At 42.6% G+C, this 21,960-nt stretch overlaps 1 protein-coding gene across 1 annotated transcript in view; it reads left to right on the top strand.

Moving 5' to 3' along the window:
- Positions 1-999: 999 nt before the first annotated feature.
- LOC311243289 (ribose-phosphate pyrophosphokinase 2) overlaps positions 1,000-21,960 on the top strand; it is a 39,442-nt gene continuing 18,481 nt past the window's right edge. Inside the window, exons 1-2 of the mRNA XM_084332463.1 lie at positions 1,000-1,265; positions 8,508-8,691. Of these exons, the coding sequence (XP_084188589.1) occupies positions 1,144-1,265; positions 8,508-8,691 (306 nt within the window). The 5' untranslated portion in view covers positions 1,000-1,143. The remainder of the gene's footprint in view (positions 1,266-8,507; positions 8,692-21,960) is intronic.

Here is a 21,960-nt window from a genome sequence, read left to right as displayed (position 1 = left end):
CACACACCGGCCCACAGACTGGCCCACATACTGGCCCACACACCGTCCCACATACTGGCCCACACACTGGCCCACACACCGGCCCACACACCGACTCACACACTGGCCCACACACCGGCCCACACACTGGCCCACATTAGTGGCCCACACACCGACTCACACACTGGCCCACACACCGGCCCACAGACTGGCCCACATTAGTGGCCCACACACCGACTCACACACTGGCCCACACACCGACTCACACACCGGTCCACACACCGGCCCACAGACTGGCCCACATACTGGCCCACACACCGGCCCACACACCGTCCCACATACTGGCCCACACACTGGCCCACACACCGACTCACACACCGGCCCACAGACTGGCCCACATTAGTGGCCCACACACCGACTCACACACTGGCCCACACACCGGCCCACACACCGGCCCACATTAGTGGCCCACACACCGACTCACACACTGGCCCACACACTGGCCCACACACTGGCCCACACACCGGCCCACATTAGTGGCCCACACACTGGCCCACACACTGGCCGAAAAAAAAAATTTAAAAAAAAAATTAAAAAAAAAAAAAAGGTAAAATTTTTTTTTTTTTTTTGGACCAGCCCACTTTGGTTCCGGCCCATCGGGATTCGTCCCGAACGTCCCGATGGCCAGTCCGCCACTGGGTCCTAGTATGCTTCCTTGTGGAACACCACAGCTCACTGTGAGGGGGGGGGATAGAGTACCGTTTACCTCTACCATCTGTTCTCTCCCCTCCAGGTAGGATTGCATCCAGTATATCACAAACAGTACTGTATTTGCAAATCTGGTATGTCATAAATGTATAGATGTAGCAGCACAGTACTGTCTATCTGTTAATAAAGTTTTCAATCAATCAATCATGGATGCTTCTCGTTTGAGGCGGTACAGGACCCGAAGCCCCGCCCAGACGTTGGGCTTGCGGCTCTGCAGATATACCCTACTCCTCTCTCGCGCACAACTGCGATGCGAAGCCTGTAGTAGCGTTCAGCACGTCCACGTTTCCACTCGAATAACCCTTAACCAGGGGGGACTTCTAGTTTATTTATACTCTAGTTGACCTTTATTTCGCTCTAGTTAGGTAAACCGCACCATCTTTTTTATTCGACATCATGCCCAACATCGTGCTGTTCAGCGGGAGCTCCCACCACGACCTGTCGCAGAAGGTGGCGGAGCGCCTCGGACTGGAGCTGGGCAAGGTGATCACGAAGAAATTCAGCAACCAGGAAACTTGGTAAAGAAAGAGCGTCTCATATACAACTTATGTGATTTAGCTTTTTTGGTAATTATTTCAACATGTGCACACGCTTGTTGTAACGCTTATGTAAAACTTCACCCACACACAACAAGTGGATAACGTTCGCTTCTTTGCTGACTGACTGGTAGCTAACTAGTTAGCTCACAGTTAGCTCGCGGACAGACAGCGCGCTATAACTGTGTGTGTCACGTGACTAGCTAGCACATGTAAACAGTAACACAGGATGCTAACGTTAGCTAGCTGGCTGGGAGAATAATGCCCGACTTAGCTGCACTGGGATCCGGTGTTGGGAGTCATTGTTACACATGTACGTTACTGTTTAGCAAGCTACTTAACGTTAAGTCCCCGTTTCATGCACCGGAATTGATTGATTGAAAACTTTATTGAACAGATTGCAGAATGGGTACAGTACAGCTCAATACACACAATTGTTAAGGGGATGCAGACCAGAGAAATACTTTCGTCTTGTTTACATCAGGGTCCCCCATTTTCAATTCATCATAACATATATGACATACATGACATACAGATAGACAGTACTGCTACATCTATACATTTATGACATACCAGATTTGCAAATACAGTACTGTTTGTGATACAAAAAGAGTCCAGAAAAGAGAGTATATACATTTGACGTAGAAACTGTACATTTGTACCTCAGACTCTAACCTTTTGGTGCTCAGTCAAACTGCTCTTGACAAACTGCCATTAATGTGACTTTGTAACGCACCTCTTTGAACCCACAGATTATGTGTAAGGTAAACACTGGATCAGCTATGGGCACATCTATTTGTATCTTTTCCTGGCGGAAACACAGTTGTGTTAAGTATTAGACACTATTCAGATCTGTTCAACACCTTACAAATCTAAAGTGCACACTGGACTCCTACACTTAGCGGCTCTTTGATTGATTGATTGATGTAAGAGCTGCTGAAAACCTGTACGGTCGTACCCAAAATAACCAACATAAGAAGTCCCACTGCCTCTGCTCCGTTTTCCAAAACCCTCATGAGCATAATCACATGTACTCAATTTGTGTTAATTTGAAAGTGGAGGTAAGCTGATCATATTAGTTTCAATCAGGCCTATCTGCATCCTTGCAAAACAAAACCCAAGCTCTTCTGAAATGAGTAACCAAGGACCCAAGGTTATAGTTTTTACTACCGGTGTACTACTCGGCATTGGACTGGGTTAAGTAAGGTTTAAACTTAAATATTGACTTAGTCTTAGCCTATATCTTTAAATGCCATTCCATGTTTTCCACCAAAACACCTGCACATACTCATTCTCTCCAGGGAGCAGCAGCTGTTTTGGAAACGCAAAGTACAAAGACAAAATTATGTTGTTGGACTGCCGAGCTGGTACACCCAGTTGATCTCAGGGATTGATACAGACTTGTGCCTGGTAGACTTAAAACTCGATTGAGTTTTAAGAGATGCAGCAATACTGGAATCAGGTGTCTAGCCAGCAGCACCCGGTTAAAATAGGATATCGGTATCAGTACTACCATACTGTTTTTAGTTTATACCTGTATCATTGTACATATTAATATTACAACTCTATGTAATCTGATTAGCACTACACCCAGTAGTACCTGTTATTGCCCTTTACTGTAAAATGTTATCAGGTTAGATGCCAAACTTCTTTTCGTTGTACTGTACTTGTGTCGTGTTATGACAATAAATTAATTTATAGGGCTGGGCGATATGGCCTCTAAATGATATCGTGATATTTTTTAGCCATATCACGATATTTTGACATTTCCTCTAAAGCACTTAAAAATGCTTGATTTAACCCTTTGATGCATACAGTCATGCCAATATGATGATTATAATAAGTCCCTGCAACATATGTTTGCATTATTAAACCATGAAGATGCTTTAAAAAATAATTAAATGAAAATGTACTAAGAGTAGTCTACTGACACACTAATACAAATTTGTATTTACATCTAAGACAATTTATATAAAAACTCTTGGGTGCCTAAGACCTTTGCACAGTACTGTGTTTTCTATCCACTTTAGCCACACACACACACATACACACTACTGTGAGAAAATAATAATCACACACAAAGGGATAATGGCTTATAGCAGACTTAATGAATTTAGAATATTTCAGATAATGAAATTAAATGTTTATCATCAACTATCCAGTTAGTATTTATACTGTAACGTTTGGCTACTTTAAATCATTGAATGTAGAGAGAGGGCGAGAACGTGCAAGAGAGCCAGCCCCCCCCCCCCTCGGGTTTTGTTCTAGGTTTGCGTTTTGATCGTCTAAGCTGCCGTAGGTGATGTTGTCAAACTCGAATGTAAACAGGAAGAGTTGAACACACGGAGATGGAAACTGGATGATATAAAGAAACGAATAACCAATAAATATGAAGTTATGTTTAAACTTCTGTTGTCAAGCGTCGTCAATATAACCCACCCCCTTTCCTCACGAATGGAACTAGTGTTGTAGAGTCCGCTTTGAGCGTTTCTCAGGGTTAGCATCTAACGCTAGTTAGCTTAGCCTAGTCATCATGGATAACTTGGTTAGCAGCTAACGTTAGCCCATTGCTTGCGTCAATGAAATCGCATGTTATTTAAGGTCCGCGCTGGTCATGTGTCTATAATGAAATGAGAGGACAGCTCTGCGCAAAAGCAAGTCTCACCTCAGCCGCAACGTGACAACATATACTCGATATTCACGATATAGTAATTTACTACATCTCATGTAGAGTTGTTCCGATACCGATACCAGTATCGGAAATGCCGCCGATACTGCCTAAAATGCTGGTATCGGCGAGTACACGTAAATTCTAGCCTCCGATCCCATGACGTCATTTATCTCCTGCCGAGAGTGAGGATTATAAAATGAACGTGTTTTAAAGTGTGATGCCGTTTGTCATTTTAACAGCAGATGCACTTTCTTAAATTCCATTGTCCCGACAGAGCGGTGTGACGGGGAGCTTGGACGGGATGTGTTTTGCTTGCTGGTGTTATGATAGCATTAGCTGAAAAGCTAGCTAGTTGGAACAACATCCGCTTTAACGTTACATCAAATCAGATGATCGCCTGTCCTTTCTCCAGGACCTGACACTGGCCGTCTATCAACAATAATGCACCCACGGTGAATCGTATTTAAGTCAAGTAGCTACTGACTAGTGTTAACGAGCTAGGTCAGCTAGCTTAGCTTGATAACGTTACCGTGGCTAAAGTTGGTGCTATTCATAAATCCAGCAATAATGGCTGCAGACCTGCAAGCAAAGTACAGCAAGTTCCAAGTGCCAAAGGATAAGAGTCTGAGGCGGAGTCTCAAAAGAGAATGTTGAATATTTATTTTGCATCGAAAATCACAACATAAACGGTAATACTAGCTACTAGCTTACAGACTGGGTAGCGAGTGCAACACCGTCTAACGTCCGTGCGGATCATTGGAGTAGGGTATATAGCAGTGCCGCAGCCCCATACTCATTGATTAATGATACTAATACTAATCTATACAATCACCTGTTGTTGAATAAATACCATTACTTTCTAGTTATTACTAAAAAACAGTATATATAAAACAGTATCTGTAAAAAAAAAAATATATATATATATATAATTTATATAATAGTTTTTTTTTTTTTTTTTATGTATGCACTGGTATCGGATCAGTATCGGTATCGGCCGATACCCAAAGCTTGGGTATCGGAATCGGATCGGGAAGGAAAAAATGGTATCGGAACATCTCTAATCTCATGTAGAACCATGAGTATACCCGATATATCGCCCAGCCCTAATCTAATCACAGAATTAACCCAAAACTGTGTGTAATGTGACAAATCATTCTTCTACCTTTATTCTTTCAAGAAAATATGTTAAGATCTCTAATGTTGAAAAATGGATAAATTAGATCAAAATGTTTGTCCAATAGTCGGAAGTTTGGAACTAATGGTTCAGTAAAAGTAATAGATGGGCTCGGTACTCCCTGACTGTCAAAACACATAGAATAGAAATTAGGGCTGTCACTAACGACTATTTTGTTATCGATTAATCAGTTGATTATTGTATAGATTAGTCGATTAATCTAAACCATAAATTTACCAGAAAAATCAACAATTGATTATATTTGCAATTGAATATTTAAAAATGTTTAATGAGTATCCTCATCCTTTATTTTATTTTTTAACATTTTTCTTTTTTTAGCATTTATTGCTTTTTCATGGTCAGACATGACCGACAGAGGAGGAGAAGAGGCGGGGAAGACATGCGACAAATGTCACCGGGAGCGGGAGGCGAACCCGGGACGGCCGCGTAGGTGTGCGAGGCACTATGCGGTGCGCCACGAGGGCGCCCCTATCCTCATCCTTTTTTAGATAAAAAAATAAACTACCAGCCTGAGATTTTTACCGGACAGCTTTTTATTATATTTCCATGAATTATTATATCGCTGCTGGCGGGACAAAACCTCATAACTCCAAAAACCCAACTTTTCAGCAGATGAAAAAAACGAACACAGATTTGAGGGCGAATAGAGTTACGAGGTTTAGACAGATGATTGGCTTAATGCTTTCCCATTGTGTAGACTTTGTAAAACCACACACACATGGAGGATGATCTACTGAGTTGATAAAAAAATATATAGGAGGTTTTGTCCCGCCAGCAGCGATATGTATATTGTGTGTTATCTCTCCACTCCACGCTATGGTAGTACTTGTGCCAGCACAGGAGATACGATTAAAAATTAGGGATGCTCGATATTGGCTTTTTTACCGATACCGATATTCCGATATTGTCCAACTCTTAATTTCCGATACCGATATCAACCGATACCGATATATGCAGGGTTTCCCCGTCCAAAAAACGGAATAATTTCAGGTAACTAATAATTTCACTGGATATATATATAACAAATATTGTTATTGTTTTTTTTTGTTTTTAAACCGATACCGATATTTTCCGATATCACATTTTACTGCCGATATCGGCCGATAATATCGGTCGGCCGATAATATCGGACATCCCTATTAAAAATGTATTTTTTATATATAGGCTATATACATATTTTAATTCAATATCTTCCTTTTGAATAAAATGGGCTCAGGAATCAGGATTGTTAAAGCTAATTAGCCTAATCCATGTCAAAAAGAGTAGCCTATAGTAAATGTATGCACACACACACACACAAGAGGGAGAATAGCTTATAGCAGACCAGACTTAATTATTTTACAATATTTTTGCTAATGAAGTGAAATATTTATTATCAACTATCAAGTTTGTTTTTATAGTGTACATTTTGGCTACTTCATTGATCATCATCATCATTGAACGTACAGAGAGAAAGAGAGGGCGAGAGCCCCCCCTCCTCACTATTGGAACTCCATGAAACTGATTTATCCTGTGAGCTAGCTTAGTTAGCAGCTAACGCTAATTAAGGTTTTTAACTGCGACAGGCATACAGGAATGGCGAGGATATAAAGCATGTTAGATGCATTTATTGGACCCCGTCGCTCGCGGAGTTTACATAAACAGCGTGAGTCGCAAGGAGGAGTTGTCACAGGCTGTAGAATGCAGGGCCCAAGAGCTGCCATAGCTTCTAACATGTGGGTATCAGGCTCAGCCCCAGCTGGAGTGTAACACGGAAGTTATCAAATGTGACTGTCGAGTCCTGGCTCTAGGCAGAATCACGAATAGTGGTTTAAGGGAAGTTTATTCTATTTTGAACGTGATTCACTGTGCATTCGTTGGATTACACGTTGGCGTTGCGCATGTTATGACTTTGAACGTCTGCCATTTCCACCGCAAAAGGCACATACAATTAACAATACGACGCGTTAATCAATGAATATGCAAATCGAAGAAATTACATCGTCGACAACATCGACTAATCGTGACAGCCCTATAGAAATCCTTTAATAATCCAGAGGGAAATTCAGAACTACAGATCGCTCACATTGAACAACAATAAACATTTAGGTAATCAATAGGACTAAAATATTAACTTAATAATAATAACTTGGAGCATGTACTGTAATACTCTGATTGAATCATTGTCTGTGATGAGAAAGTGGTATATATCTAGCACAACCATACTTGAAATGGCACCACAATACACCTGGTATGGGAGCAACCCTACTTTTAACCCTGAAATGGCACCGTAATACACCAGAGTGAAGGCTCGCTGGGGCTACTCCTCCACCTCACTATTCATTGCCCCGGCGCAGAGAGGTTCCCTCGTGGCCCTCTGTGATGGTCTGTGTGCATCGCCAGATTGCATAACTCCTCCTGTTGTTGTGTCCCAGCGATCACATGACGAGGGCTGAGGCACGAGAGGCCTCTCCAGTGGAATGTTTCACACTAGTGTTGCCTCCGCTGTTTTCTGTCTGGGGGGCGGGGGTCTCAGTGTGAACCTGATAGGGAGGGGGGAACCTTTTGGGATGGGGGTTTGGGCGATTAATCGAGTTTCAATTTCAATTAAGATTGTTTTTGTGATCACACGGTCATGAAATCAAGATAATGGAGTTAAAATAATTATTGTGCCACATGCCATGTTGCTCTCAGTTTGTCTCGTGTTTATAAACGCAGCACACCCTTCCTTCACAGCTGTGTGCTCCGCCCCTCCCCCCGCCAGGCCCAAACAGTAGTTTCAGCTCGTGTTGAGAGGGAGGAGGGAGCCACGGCACGTTTCTCCAGTTATTATGAAACGTCTTTGGTAAATTGTAGAAGATGACAGAAAGTCCGCATTTGGTCGAGAAGAAGGGTAAAACAAATTCAGTTGTCGTCATATGATGTTCTCAAATCAATCATTAAGTAATCATGTGTTTAATCATCGTGATTTCAATATCAATCAAAATAATTGTAATTTTTTTTTGCCATACTCGAGCAGCCCCAGCAGTCTTTCTGACATTCACTACCAGTTGCACCACCTCACAGTACTGCTGTTAATGATCACAGTATGACTATATAGACTATGTCACCATAGTGTGCGTAGTAGCAAATACGGTGGTGGCCCAACTGAAGAACCATCTAACTGTTTTGATTTTATTTTTGACAGCCCATGTATTTGAACCCTGTGCATCACAAGAAACTACTCAACCTCTACTGCCTATGAGTTACACGGTTGTTCGTCTGAGGTGCTCATTTGATGTCAATTGATTGTTGTCCACCAGAGTAGATATCAAAGAAACCAGACGCCGGCTGTCTCGGCAGTCATCGAATGAGGATTTTTCTTGCTGTGTCTTGCCAGCGTCGAGATCGGGGAGAGCGTGCGCGGCGAGGACGTCTACATCGTCCAGAGCGGCTGCGGCGAGATCAACGACAACCTGATGGAGCTTCTCATCATGATCAACGCCTGCAAGATCGCCTCCTCGTCCCGCGTCACCGCCGTCATCCCCTGCTTCCCGTACGCGCGGCAGGACAAGAAGGACAAGGTAGTGTGGAATAATATATTGATTCCCCAACTCTCATGTAAAGACATCCCCTCCCCTTTGTCCCCTATCCTGTGTTCCCCCCCCCACCCATTTGACCTATCAAATGGGACCCCCTCCTCCCCCTTTTCACTATATAGGGCTCCTCCCGACAGCATTCTAGGTCTCTACCTGCGTCATTTCAGCTGATCACCTGGGTCGAGAGCCTCAGCCATTCTCTCTAAATACTATGTGTATATTTCTATCTGTCTGGCTAATAAACCTTATTATCTTGATCTCGGTTGACTGAGAACTTTCTTCAGGATATCCACAATATCCCACAGTAGAGAGACGTACAGTAACGGCACTGCTCAGCTAGGACTGGGGGCGGGTAAGCAGAACAGAGTACCACGTGGTACCGGTTCCAACATGGTCGATACTAACCTGGACCAATCATGGTCCATACTAACCCGGACCCAATCATGGTCCAACATGGTCCATACTAACCGTCGATACTAACCCGGAAATCAATATTGAAATTGTGAATCCGTTTCTTAAAATCCCAAGATACATTTTTTAATCAATGCCTTTTATCAGTGTGAGGATTTTCGATATTTTCGTTATTTGTCCTGTTCTCTGTATATCTAGTCTGTCTTGTGCTGAGTTTCCGCTGGAATTAGCTGAATCCACCTGCCACTCTGACCAGTGCGTGAAAAGTTAAGTCTTCTAGCCTGTTTGTCAGGTTGGGCAACTCATTTCACAATCATTGATTAACTCATTCTGCGCCACGGGTCGGGGCGCCAGAGGGCGCTATTACGCCAGCGATGTAAGTCAATGGGGCGCTTTGTTCACTTGCGAGTGCTTAAAATATATCTTATAGCTTTTTTTTTGATCCACTTTTTCTCCCATTTTTCCATATTTTCTCCCATCCCAATTTCGTATCATCCAATTCAACCCTCCCCTGTCACGAACGCTGTTTCTTGCCTCCCACAAGCCGGCTGCAATGTGGACTAAGTCATACATAGCACAAGTCCCCTCCGGTACTTGAGGTAACAGCAGTCGCATCTTTTCACCTGCGCAGCTCGATCTCTCAGTGTCGAGGAGTAACGCGCGGGAGGCTCACGCTGCCCCCGACACTTCCTGATTCTACTGCGCAGGCGCACCAACCGACTTGTAGGAGTCGCTTGTTCACAACGTTCGATCCCCACCCTTCAGTTTTCCCTCCCCGTAATACGGCCAATGTGTATTACTGCGGACGACCAGCCAAACTGAAAAACAATGTGGAGAGCTGGATTCGAACACGCGAATCCTAGCGTCTCCACACTGGTGGCGAGTGCCTTGCCCACTACACCACCTAGCCGCCCTATCTTATATTATAGCTATGGGTATAATACACCCGTCGACTGTCAGTGAGTTGCTTCCAGTCAACATCCACGAAACAGATTGTTTTTTCATCGGTACATTTCCGTTTTTATACCGTTTTGAATATGAATATAGTTTGGGTGCTTCTGAGTAATTCCAGGAAAATACGCAATAATAGCCCTTTAGTGGAATACACTAAACACGTTGTTATTTTTCGCCTGATTATCGAATCTTCCTGAAATCAACGCTAGATTATCATTATTATCCTTCCTCATGCAAGAATGAAAATACCCTCGTAGCACGGGGCTCCCCCGCCACCTCCTGCACCCAACGGCACACAGCCACACACGATCGGGGTAGAAAGAAATATCAGATCAACGCAAGATTTTATAGAGTCCTTACCTGGTATCTGATGTAATGCAAAAGAAATAATCCAATTATCTGATCGCCATTCCAAATACTGCTCGTGGAGGTCCGTCCCACATTACCGAGCATTACACATGAACGGGCGGGCGGGGTTACTGTTCCATGCCATCGTTGTAAAGGCCTACCTCGCCTGAGTATTTAAACCCTGCCCGCACGGCTCGGATCATCCCAGAAAAGAAACTACACCATTTCTAATCGAGTGCAATACCAGCTGGAAGGCGGTATTTGCCCTTTTGCAAGCTCAGACCCATTCCCAATGATAACATCAGGCTGGATGGATGAAAATGAATGGATATAGCTAATAAAAGAAATAACGACCAAAACCCGACTATACTCGCGATTGGCGCTGAACGGTTGGCGAGTTAACCCGACTATACTCGTGACTGGCGTTGAATGAGTTAATGAGAAAATATACAATGTATTTACTTGTGGTGGTGGGCGGCGCAGCATGTCGCGATATAAATATCAATATTTTCACGATGTAAAATAAATATCACGTTTCAGTTATTATACTTTTAATAAATCTTTTTTATAAAAAAGGATATATATATATATATATATATATATATATCAATATCTAACTTTTGAATAAAATAGGCTTTTTCTGCATCAGGATTGTTAACACTTTGGGTGCCGGGAAACGCTTAAACAAGTCATTCCCGGCCATGCTCAAGTTGCCGAAGACGCTTTACAGCGTCTTTAATATCAATATTTCAAAAATCTGGGATCGGATTCATATGTCCCCTCCGCTGGCCTGAGATCCACCAGGAGGACCCACTGAGCTCTGGCGGTTCAGGAGCGCCATCTGGTGGCCGATCGGCGCAATCGCTTAACAGGAAGTGCCGTAGAGGTTGTGCTGGACGGCCGTATTACTTCCGGGCACTCGGTACATGTCCCGGGACTCTGGCTCGTCACACTACATAGCGATCGATTGCCAATAACTCGATAAACAACATGATTTGGACGTATATACCATTATACAAGCTGGAGATGGACCGGGTAAATCTACATCCCATAATGATAAAATTTCTTCTCTACGATGATCGCCCAACGGCGCGCGGAGACTGGGGTGAGTTTTAGCGTGTAAAGTTACAGTCTTCGATACTAACTGCTATTATCAACATTTGACCCACATTAGATGATTGGTATAACGCTGCCCACGGAATTATAAACGCCCCCTAGCCCATCCGGTCAACATCAGATGACGTGTAGTAACTTCTAGAAGTACGTCTAGTTGGAATTTTTTATATCGCGCTGATTGCCATAAAACTGTATTGCATCATCAATATAATGTATTTGGGGCTATAGATCACGTTCTGGAGAAAGCTGCAGAAAGAGATGAAAACATACTTATACATTAGACCATACTTTACTATGAATATGTGAATGAAAAAGTTTAACGTTGCTACACAATGAACAATACATATAGGACTTTGAATGGGCCCTAATAATGGCAATGTAGCAATAGAATTTAAAAAGTTATAGCCCTGCAAAGAAGGGGACTTTCTCTATAGACAAATAGAGCCGGCAACCTACGGTTGATAATGAATTTAACCCATGGCAGCCAAAGTGTTAAAGATAATGAACCTAATCCATGTCAAAAATGGTCTATACTATACTACTACTTATAAACACACAGAGGGAAAATGGCTTATAACAGACTTAATGATTTTAGAATATTTCAGCTAATGAAGTGTAATATTATCATCATTGAACATAGAGAGAGAGAGATGGGGGGGGGAGAGAGAAAGACGGAGTGAGAGTCTCGGGCTCAATCCCTCCCATTCCTCAGTTTGAACTGGAGAGCAAGCCATCATTAGGGTTGGGCATCGTTTGGATTTGAACGATTCCCGTTCCGATTCCGATTCTCCATATCGATTCCTGTTCTGAACGATTCTCGATTCCGATTCTTTGAGGTGCAGGTCACAGCTTATTTCGCAGGAGATTTTTATTTTTTTTTGAACATTTTAATTTTATTTCATACTATTCACATTTTCAGTTGACTTGATACAGTTTAATTTGGTTGCTGTACTGTAACTAGGGTATTAATTAACAAAGTAATATATATATATATATATATATATTTTTTTTTTAAGAATCGAAATGCAGATATGTTACTTCCGGTTCCAGAACTGGAAGTTAGGAACCGGTTCCTAATTAGAACCGGTTTTCGGTGCCCAACCCTAGCCATCATCGCAACTCGAATGAAAACAAAAGTAAAGTCGCCCAGAGGACTGTTCTGCTATGAGTTGCTCCAGGGTAAATTAACTGTTTGAGGCCATCTTAGTTAACATTGGCGGCTATTGTTAGTTTGGGTTTTTAATATGAGTTGGGCATAGAGGGACGGCGAGGATGCAAAGCACAGAAAAAGAAACACCGGATCTATGTAGCCGCAGCCAAGTCGTCAGCCGCACTGTAGAGCTCTGAGAATTATGTGATATCTGGCCAGAGAGAAATCGCGAGTTCACATTTTTGCAAGAATCGCCCAGCCCTAAGTGGCACGGTATCCACGCCGCTTCATGAAAAGCTGAAGTCTGCGACCAGGTTTTCCAACGAGCAGGGAAACGGGAGCTCCCCCGGCTTATCCTGTAAATTATTATCTCAAATTCCTGAGAAGCCCCCGGCGTATCCTGTAAATTATTATCTCACAATTCCTGAGAAGCAGCACTAAGATATCGACATCATGATATTTGTCCCCCATTTCTCCTTAACACTTTCAACCCACAGGCTTTGGTTATTTAATAACTGTTAAGTTCTGAAGCAACATCCGCCCCCCCCCCCCCGTTTTCTCCTCTTTTTTATCACATATTGGTGTAACATACCGAGCCACAACGAGCCCCGTGGTTTGCTCAGGCCACACGCACGGGACGGACCTCAGGAACACCGGGTGAACTTTGTACAGAGAGAGATTTCACTTGCAAGTATTTGCAAGATACTTTCACGTCTCTCATAGGTTGGGTTTAACTCTGTATGTAATCTTAAATCATATTTACCCGAACGATTGAGCCGCACCGTTTCCTGCATTGTTTTTTCCTTTTCCTATAAGCTCTTAATGAGCCGCTGGGTCACTGGATCAGAGCATGAAAGCGATGAAGTCAGGCTTATTGATTTAGCGGCACTGTGTGTCACACTAGAGCTTTGGTTCTCTGCCTGAACCCGATCGGGCCTCAAAACCCCCCCAGGACTTGAATTGGGTTGGGCTTGTGTTTTCTTATATGAACTGCTGACTCATAGTGGATGTAACTGCAGCACCAGAACTACAGCCTCACTATAACAGCAGCACCAGAACTACAGCCTCACTATAACAGCAGCACCAGAACTACAGCCTCACTATAACTGCAGCACCAGAACTACAGCCTCACTATAACTGCAGCACCAGAACTACAGCCTCACTATAACAGCAGCACCAGAACTACAGCCTCACTATAACTGCAGCACCAGAACTACAGCCTCACTATAACTGCAGCACCAGAACTACAGCCTCACTATAACTGCAGCACCAGAACTACAGCCTCACTATAACAGCAGCACCAGAACTACAGCCTCACTATAACTGCAGCACCAGAACTACAGCCTCACTATAACTGCAGCACCAGAACTACAGCCTCACTATAACTGCAGCACCAGAACTACAGCCTCACTATAACTGCAGCACCAGAACTACAGCCTCACTATAACTGCAGCACCAGAACTACAGCCTCACTATAACTGCAGCACCAGAACTACAGCCTCACTATAACTGCTGCACCAGAACTACAGCCTCACTATAACTGCAGCACCAGAACTACAGCCTCACTGTAACGGCAGCACCAGAACTACAGCCTCACTATAACGGCAGCACCAGAACTACAGCCTCACTATAACTGCAGCACCAGAACTACAGCCTCACTATAACGGCAGCACCAGAACTACAGCCTCACTATAACTGCAGCACCAGAACTACAGCCTCACTATAACGGCAGCACCAGAACTACAGCCTCACTATAACGGCAGCACCAGAACTACAGCCTCACTATAACTGCAGCACCAGAACTACAGCCTCACTATAAAGGCAGCACCAGAACTACAGCCTCACTAACAGCAGCCTCACTCACTATAACAGCAGCCTCACTCACTATAACAGCAGCCTCACTCACTATAACAGCAGCCTCACTCACTATAACTGCAGCCTCACTCACTATAACAGCAGCCTCACTCACTATAACAGCAGCCTCACTCACTATAACTGCAGCCTCACTCACTATAACAGCAGCCTCACTCACTATAACAGCAGCCTCACTCACTATAACAGCAGCCTCACTCACTATAACTGCAGCCTCACTCACTATAACAGCAGCCTCACTCACTATAACAGCAGCCTCACTCACTATAACTGCAGCCTCACTCACTATAACAGCAGCCTCACTCACTATAACAGCAGCCTCACTCACTATAACTGCAGCCTCACTCACTATAACAGCAGCCTCACTCACTATAACAGCAGCCTCACTCACTATAACTGCAGCCTCACTCACTATAACAGCAGCCTCACTCACTAAAAACTGCTGCCATGATTTGGAACCGGACAGAACTTGCACAGGTTCATGTACTAGGGTCGTAGCTCAAAGCTCTAGTCCACGCGGATAATTGGACTACTGGACCTATTGGCTAATCACTTATCAGTGAGACTACAAGATCAATACACTGATACGCAGCTTGGCCTCTCACAGTGTTGCAGCACAATGCCCTTTCAACTTGTAGAGGTTACTGTAACAAAAAGATACGGATGAGTAATTTCATTTTCGGCCTATGGCACCAATAACCAGCTCAGCAGTGGCGTCACACGCCTGTTTGTTTTCACAACAGTATCGGTGCCCCGTCGATTTGTGTCATATGCTTTATAGCGGCCTTTGCTTTCTTCTGGAGTGAATGGACCAGTTAAAGAACAACCCAACAATGGAGTCAGATTTTATTTTCCGCCATTCACTTGGCACTTGTGATGAGCAACACCTTCCCTGTTAAAACGTCACCAAATAAATATTTAAGGCTGACTGGCAGTTCTACAGTCAGCCAAATATCAGACATAAAAAAACTAAACAAATAATTGGAAAAGATTCCGATTGGTATTTAAAGGAACACACCAACATTTAGCTTACAGTCTTCTCCAAGAAGACGAGATAGATACCAGTTTCCTCTCTGTGCATTCAGTAGAAAGCTATATGGCTGCATGTTAGCCTAGCTTAGCACAATGAATTGAAGCGGACATGACCGGTTAGCCTTCGGGAGAGGTGTTAGTTGGACAATGCCTAGGCTAACCGGTCATGTCCGCTTCCATTCATTGTGCTAAGCTAGGCTAACATGCAGCCAGATAGCTTTCTACCGAACGCACAGAGAGGAAACTGGTATCCATCTTCTTGTCTCTCTCTGGAGAAGTCTCTCTCTGGAGAAGACTATGAGCTAATTTTGCAAAATGTTGGCGTGTTCCTTTTAAAGCCACACCAGGACGATACCACTTGCCAACTGATGTATCGCTGCTTCCCTGCTAATGAGGCCTTGGACCTCCTGTCCTGTCCGTCAGGGCTTGACATTAAGGCTTGTCCTATTGTCCGGGACAAGAGTCGGACAAGCATAATACAATTTAACTTGTCTGACTGGACAAGTAAAAAAAGAAAATATATATATATATATATATATATATATTCCCCAAACGAATAGTAACATTATTCCATCTGATCAGAAAGTGCCTGTCTCAGTGTCACACTGGAAACTCTCAATCTCTGTACGTCAATATTACTTGTCCCGGACCAACGGCAAGCGTCTTCTGAGTGCTCGCTTAGTTGACACTGACAGTGGCACGCGACCCGCCAAAATATCAGAATGTTTAATAGAATGTTTAATAAAAGTTGGTTGTTTTGTTGTTACCTGTTGATCTAATGTGCCTATTGTTAAAAGAGATTATTTCAAATAAAAATACTATTATTTATTTGAATGGTGTTATTTATGGCAATGACAACTATACCGTAATAACTACAACTATAGGCGTAGACCAGGGTTTAACCCCTGGTCGTCGAGAGAGAGGGGAGATGAGAAAGATGAGCTGGTGCTGTTAGGGAGTGAAGATGAGCTGGAGGACAGTATATACAGTATATACCCCGCACACACAAATGCACACACTTGTTTAAGTTATTACATCATAATAATTGTCCAAATCTCTTGTCGGTTTTATTTATTTTTTAATAGGCTTTTATTTTCACAAGTACATTTCGGACAAGTAAGTTTAGCTTTCGGACAAGTAAAATATCAAATATCAAATATCAAAAAGTTAATGTCAAGCCCTGTGTCCCGTTTCTGTCATCTCCTCTTTTGAATTGTGAGTGTTTTGAGGTTGTCTGTGATTCCTGTGGTCCGAGTGTGAGCGGCCCTCCATGCCTCAGTCCCTCACGTGCAGCTCTCTGTAAAGCATGACGTGGTGTGTTCAGTGCCTGCTGACCCACTAACCCCCTTAAGAACAAGAACAGCCCTTTGTTTTACGTCTCCACACGTTGTTATTAGGATGAAGTAAAGGATGTTTTGGACCCAAAGATCTTGCCTGCTTCCTCAGGTTCTTTCAAACCAAATAGATGTTTTGTCAGTTGGCCTTCTCTTGGGCTTTCTGAAAATAACTTGAAATGTAGTAGGACTTAAAGGGTCACTTCACAAAGAAAATTAACAATGCTGATTTTATTTTGAACATAATCTCACACATCCAAAAACCCAGTTTTTGCACACGTGCATTATAGAGTTGAGTTATTGAGTATATGGCCATCAGTAATGTCATTGGAGACATTGCATCCTTGAATTGTGTTAATTACAGCACCATGAAATAGGGCTGGGCGATATGGCCTAAATATGATATCACGATATTTTCTGACCTTTCGGCGATACACGATACACATCACGATGTTTTTCTTTTTTTCCCCAAACAATTCATTATGAGGCTTACCAAGACACTGAAGACAGTATTTGAGTTTGCAAGCTAACATTAAAGACTAAATAAAATACCCATGCATTTAGCATTTTTATATTATATTAGATTTAGATTATTGGATTATTAGATTATATATTGCATATATTTAGCAATGAGATATTATATGATTTAGATATGAAATATGATTAATTGAAAATGGGGGACCCTGATGTAAACAAGACGAAAGACTTTCTCTGGTCTGCATCCCCTTAACAATTGTATGTATTGAGCTGTACTGTACCCATTCTGCAATATGTTAATAAAGTTTTAAATCAATCAATCAATCAATAAATAGCATTTTAGCATTTTTATGAAACTACTGTATATTTGTATGTCTCTAAATGTTTTGATGAATTGAAAATGGAGGACCCTTATGTAAAAAAGCCGAAAGTCTTTTTCTGGTCTTCATCCCCCAGTCCACTGTTGTTGTATTGAGCTGTACTGTATTGTACCCATTCTGCAATCGTTAATAACGTTTTCATTCATTCGATCATTCAGCCGGCAACAGCATAATTTTGATTGACAGTCGAGTCTGCCAATTACGTCACACCGATTGAACCCGCCCTGCTGTTCTTAGCACCAATCGGCAAGCTCTATGCGTTTTTTACTTCCGCAATTGATTTTGACGAGAGCTGAGCTCAGCTCAACGACAACAACAGCTCCCTGCGGCAGACGAGTGATTACCAGCGCACCGCAGCATGACTAAACAAGCCATAATGATTTTATTGCAACGAATGTTATAATAAAAGCCTTTCCATACATCTGTCTGATTGAAAACTTTATTAACAGACCGCAGAATGGGCATGCACAACTCCGCACGGGCTGAGATATGAACAGTAACGCTTGCTATCTATGTCGTCATCGGACGTTGCTATGTTTGGGTAAATACGCTAATGTTATTGAACGTGTAACTAACTATATAACGTTAATGCCACAAAACGAATGCCTTTGTTAATAATAATTAGTAACTTTGATGCAGTAGTGTGTGTGGGGGCGGCGTTGTTCAAAAGTTTGAACGGGTGTGGACCAGATTGACGCGACACAATCCTCTTGGGCAAAACATCACGATATCCACAATACGTTAAAAAAGTGTATCGTTAATGAACTGTACCCGATATTTATATAATATCGTCATATCGCCCAGCCCTACCATGAAATGATGTTAATTAATAATAATAAAGAAATAATATATATATATATATTATTTATACGGAATTTACCAATAACAATGGAATCAACTGCAAAGCATGGAATATTGCAGAATTTGGCCTAATCTGGACTGAAATTCCGTTTTTGGGTGGAACATTTGAGAGAAACGTCAGTGGCCAATCAGAACGCGGAACTGAAAGTGGGTTGGTAAAAGACTACACGCGACCGGGGAGGCGGGGACCGCTGCGTGTTACACACAACACAGCGGTGACCAAGCGTCTTGCTGCTTCGGTGTTAACGCCATCAAGAAGCTAAGAAATTCTGCAATAAGCCCTAAATTCAGAGCAGAGCAGTATCCTAATGACTTTTATGCTTCAGTCGATAAGGTGTTTTGCAAATTCTGTCAACATACCGTGGGGACTGGACCCGCAAAAACACGTGCGAAGATCGCTTCAAAAGCCATGTCAGGAACAAGGACTGTGCTTCCCAAAACACACCAACTCTCTAACGATGATCTCTGGTGATCACAATAGATACAGCTAGAGGGCGAGGCTAATCACTGACACTATTGTGATTTAAATAGCTATGTAACGTTATGGAAATTATAGCTTCTTGCTAAATCTGGTGCACCCATCTATTTGCAAATTATTGTCAGTAGGCCTACACACTGTCCTTTATAAATGAAATAAACTAAAGGTGTATAAATGATGCATTACTATATTCCATCACAATAGAATGGATATAGCTAGGCTACTGACATTGTGATAAAAGTAGCTAGCTGTATCTTGTTTACACTTGAAATGTGTATTTTTATTTTGTCACAATATTATTTGAAGCATATTGTGTAAAATTTAACTATTTCTGAGTTGCAGCACTTAAAAACATTAAATGGACTGTTATATCTTATTAAATTGTGGACATTTATTCATTCCCACTTATTAGACACTATTTCTGATGGTAAAATGGGCGTAAAAGGCAAAATACAGAATTCTGAAATATAAAAATTGAAAACTGAATTTGGGAAAAAATATAATGGAATTTGGAAAATAATCAAATGGATTTCATATGGCTCTAGTAGAAGTGGAGCAATCTTCCATTTACTTGGGTATGTAGTGTACTTTTCCTGAAAATATAGACATATTTTCTGAAAATATGTCTAGGGTTTAAGAGGTTAAGGGCTTGTGTCCACAGCGGACGTTTTATGAGTTGTCAGCTTCTTTCTGTCATTAATTTCTATGCTACAGACGTGACAGGCGCGCTCCTTTTCCCAGCGCCGCGCCTCGCGTTTTAGCGCTCTCAGCAGCAGCGTTTTTGGGCGGAGCGCTCCCAGCGCCTAAAGTTGAAACTAGTTCAACTTTTGGAAAGGAGCGCGCTCATCAATGTAACTTTTTTCGACCGACCAATCAACATCGAGCAAGTGGGGGAGCCGCGGCAGTCGCGAGACTCAGGAAAACGCTCTTGAGCTTTTTTTTTTTGCTTTTCAAATCGGTCCGTCTTGAAAAAAATGTCCACTATGGACACAAGCCCTAATGGTGCTTTCACACCCGCCTCATTGAGTTTGGTTGATTCGGACCCTAGTTTGCTTTACCTCCTTGATGCAGTTCGTTTTGGGCAGGTGTTGAACACAGCCATCGCACTTGGGTGCAGCACCGGGCTGAGACCCTGTTGAAGTGCATCTGGTGTGCTTGACAAAGTACAGCGTGAACACTAACCAGAATGAGAAATGCAATGCAGCAACAGAAGAGGCTGTTTTTCAGAAGAGGCTGTTGTTTTGAGGAGGCTGTTGTTCAGAAGAGGCTGTTGTTCAGAGGAGGCTGTTGTTCAGAGGAGGCTGTTGTTCAGAAGAGGCTGTTGTTCAGAGGAGGCTGTTGTTCAGAGGAGGCTGTTGTTCAGAAGAGGCTGTTGTTCAGAGGAGGCTGTTGTTCAGAGGAGGCTGTTGTTCAGAGTAGGGCTGGGCGATATGGCCTAAATATGATATCACGATATTTTCTGACCTTTCGGCGATACACGATACACATCACGATGTTTTTCTTTTTTACCCCAAACAATTCATTATGAGGCTTACCAAGACAGTATTTGAGTTTGCAAGCTAACATTAAAGACAAAATAAAATACCCATGCATTTAGCATTTTTATATTAGATTTAGATTATTAGATTATATATTGCATATGAGATATTATATGATTTAGATATGAAATATGATGAATTGAAAATGGGGGACCCTGATGTAAACAAGACTAAAGTCTTTCTCTGGTCTGCATCCCCTTAACAATTGTATGTATTGAGCTGTACTGTACCCATTCTGCAATATGTTAAAGTTTTAAATCAATCAATCAATAAATAGCATTTTAGCATTTTTATGAAACTACTGTATATATGTATGTCTCTAAATGTTTTGATGAATTGAAAATGGAGGACCCTTATGTAAAAAAGCCGAAAGTCTTTTTCTGGTCTTCATCCTCCTGTACTGTATTGTACCCATTCTGCAACCTTTTAATACAGTTTTCATTCATTCATTCTGACGGAAACATAATCATTTTGATTGACAGTCGAGTCTGCCAATGACGTCACACCGCTTGCACCCGCCCTGCTGTTCTTAGCACCAATCGGCAAGCGTTATGACTTCCTGAATGTCCCGTGTGCTGAAGTGAACACTGAACATCAACAAAGCTACTAACGTTAGCTCCCCGCGGCCGTCGAGTAGGAGACCAGTGCTTCACAGGATGCTAAATGAGGCATAATGATTTTACTACAACGAATGTTATAATAAAAGCCTTTCCATACATCTGTCTGATTGAAAACTTTATTAACAGACCGCGGAATGGGCATATCTCAGCACAGGCTGAGATATGAACGAGTAACGTGTGGACAGATTGACGCGACACAATCCTCTTGGGCAAAACATCACGATATCCACGATACGTTGAAAAAGTGTATCGTTAATGAACTGTACCCGATATTTATATAATATCGTCATATCGCCCAGCCCTAGTTCAGAGGATACTGTTGTTCAGAAGAGGCTGTTGTTCAGAAGAGGCTGTTGTTCAGAGGATACTGTTGTTCAGAAGAGGCTGTTGTTCAGAGGATACTGTTGTTCAGAAGAGGCTGTTGTTCAGAAGAGGCTGTTGTTCAGAGGAGGCTGTTGTTCAGAGGAGGCTGTTGTTCAGAGGAGGCTGTTGTTCAGAGGAGGCTGTTGTTCAGAGGAGGCTGTTGTTCAGAGGAGGCTGTTGTTCAGAGGAGGCTGTTGTTCAGAAGAGGCTGTTGTTCAGAGGAGGCTGTTCTGAGGAGGCTGTTGTTCACAGGAGGCTGTTGTTCAGAGGAGGCTGTTGTTCAGAGGAGGCTGTTCTGAGGAGGCTGTTGTTCACAGGAG

The sequence above is a fragment of the Notolepis coatsorum genome, assembly GCF_963971535.1.
Source record: "Notolepis coatsorum genome assembly, chromosome: 1".
NCBI classification, from domain to species: Eukaryota; Metazoa; Chordata; class Actinopteri; order Aulopiformes; family Paralepididae; genus Notolepis; species Notolepis coatsorum.
Note: the sequence above shows the minus strand (reverse complement) of the source record. Positions and strands in the feature narration are given on the sequence as shown.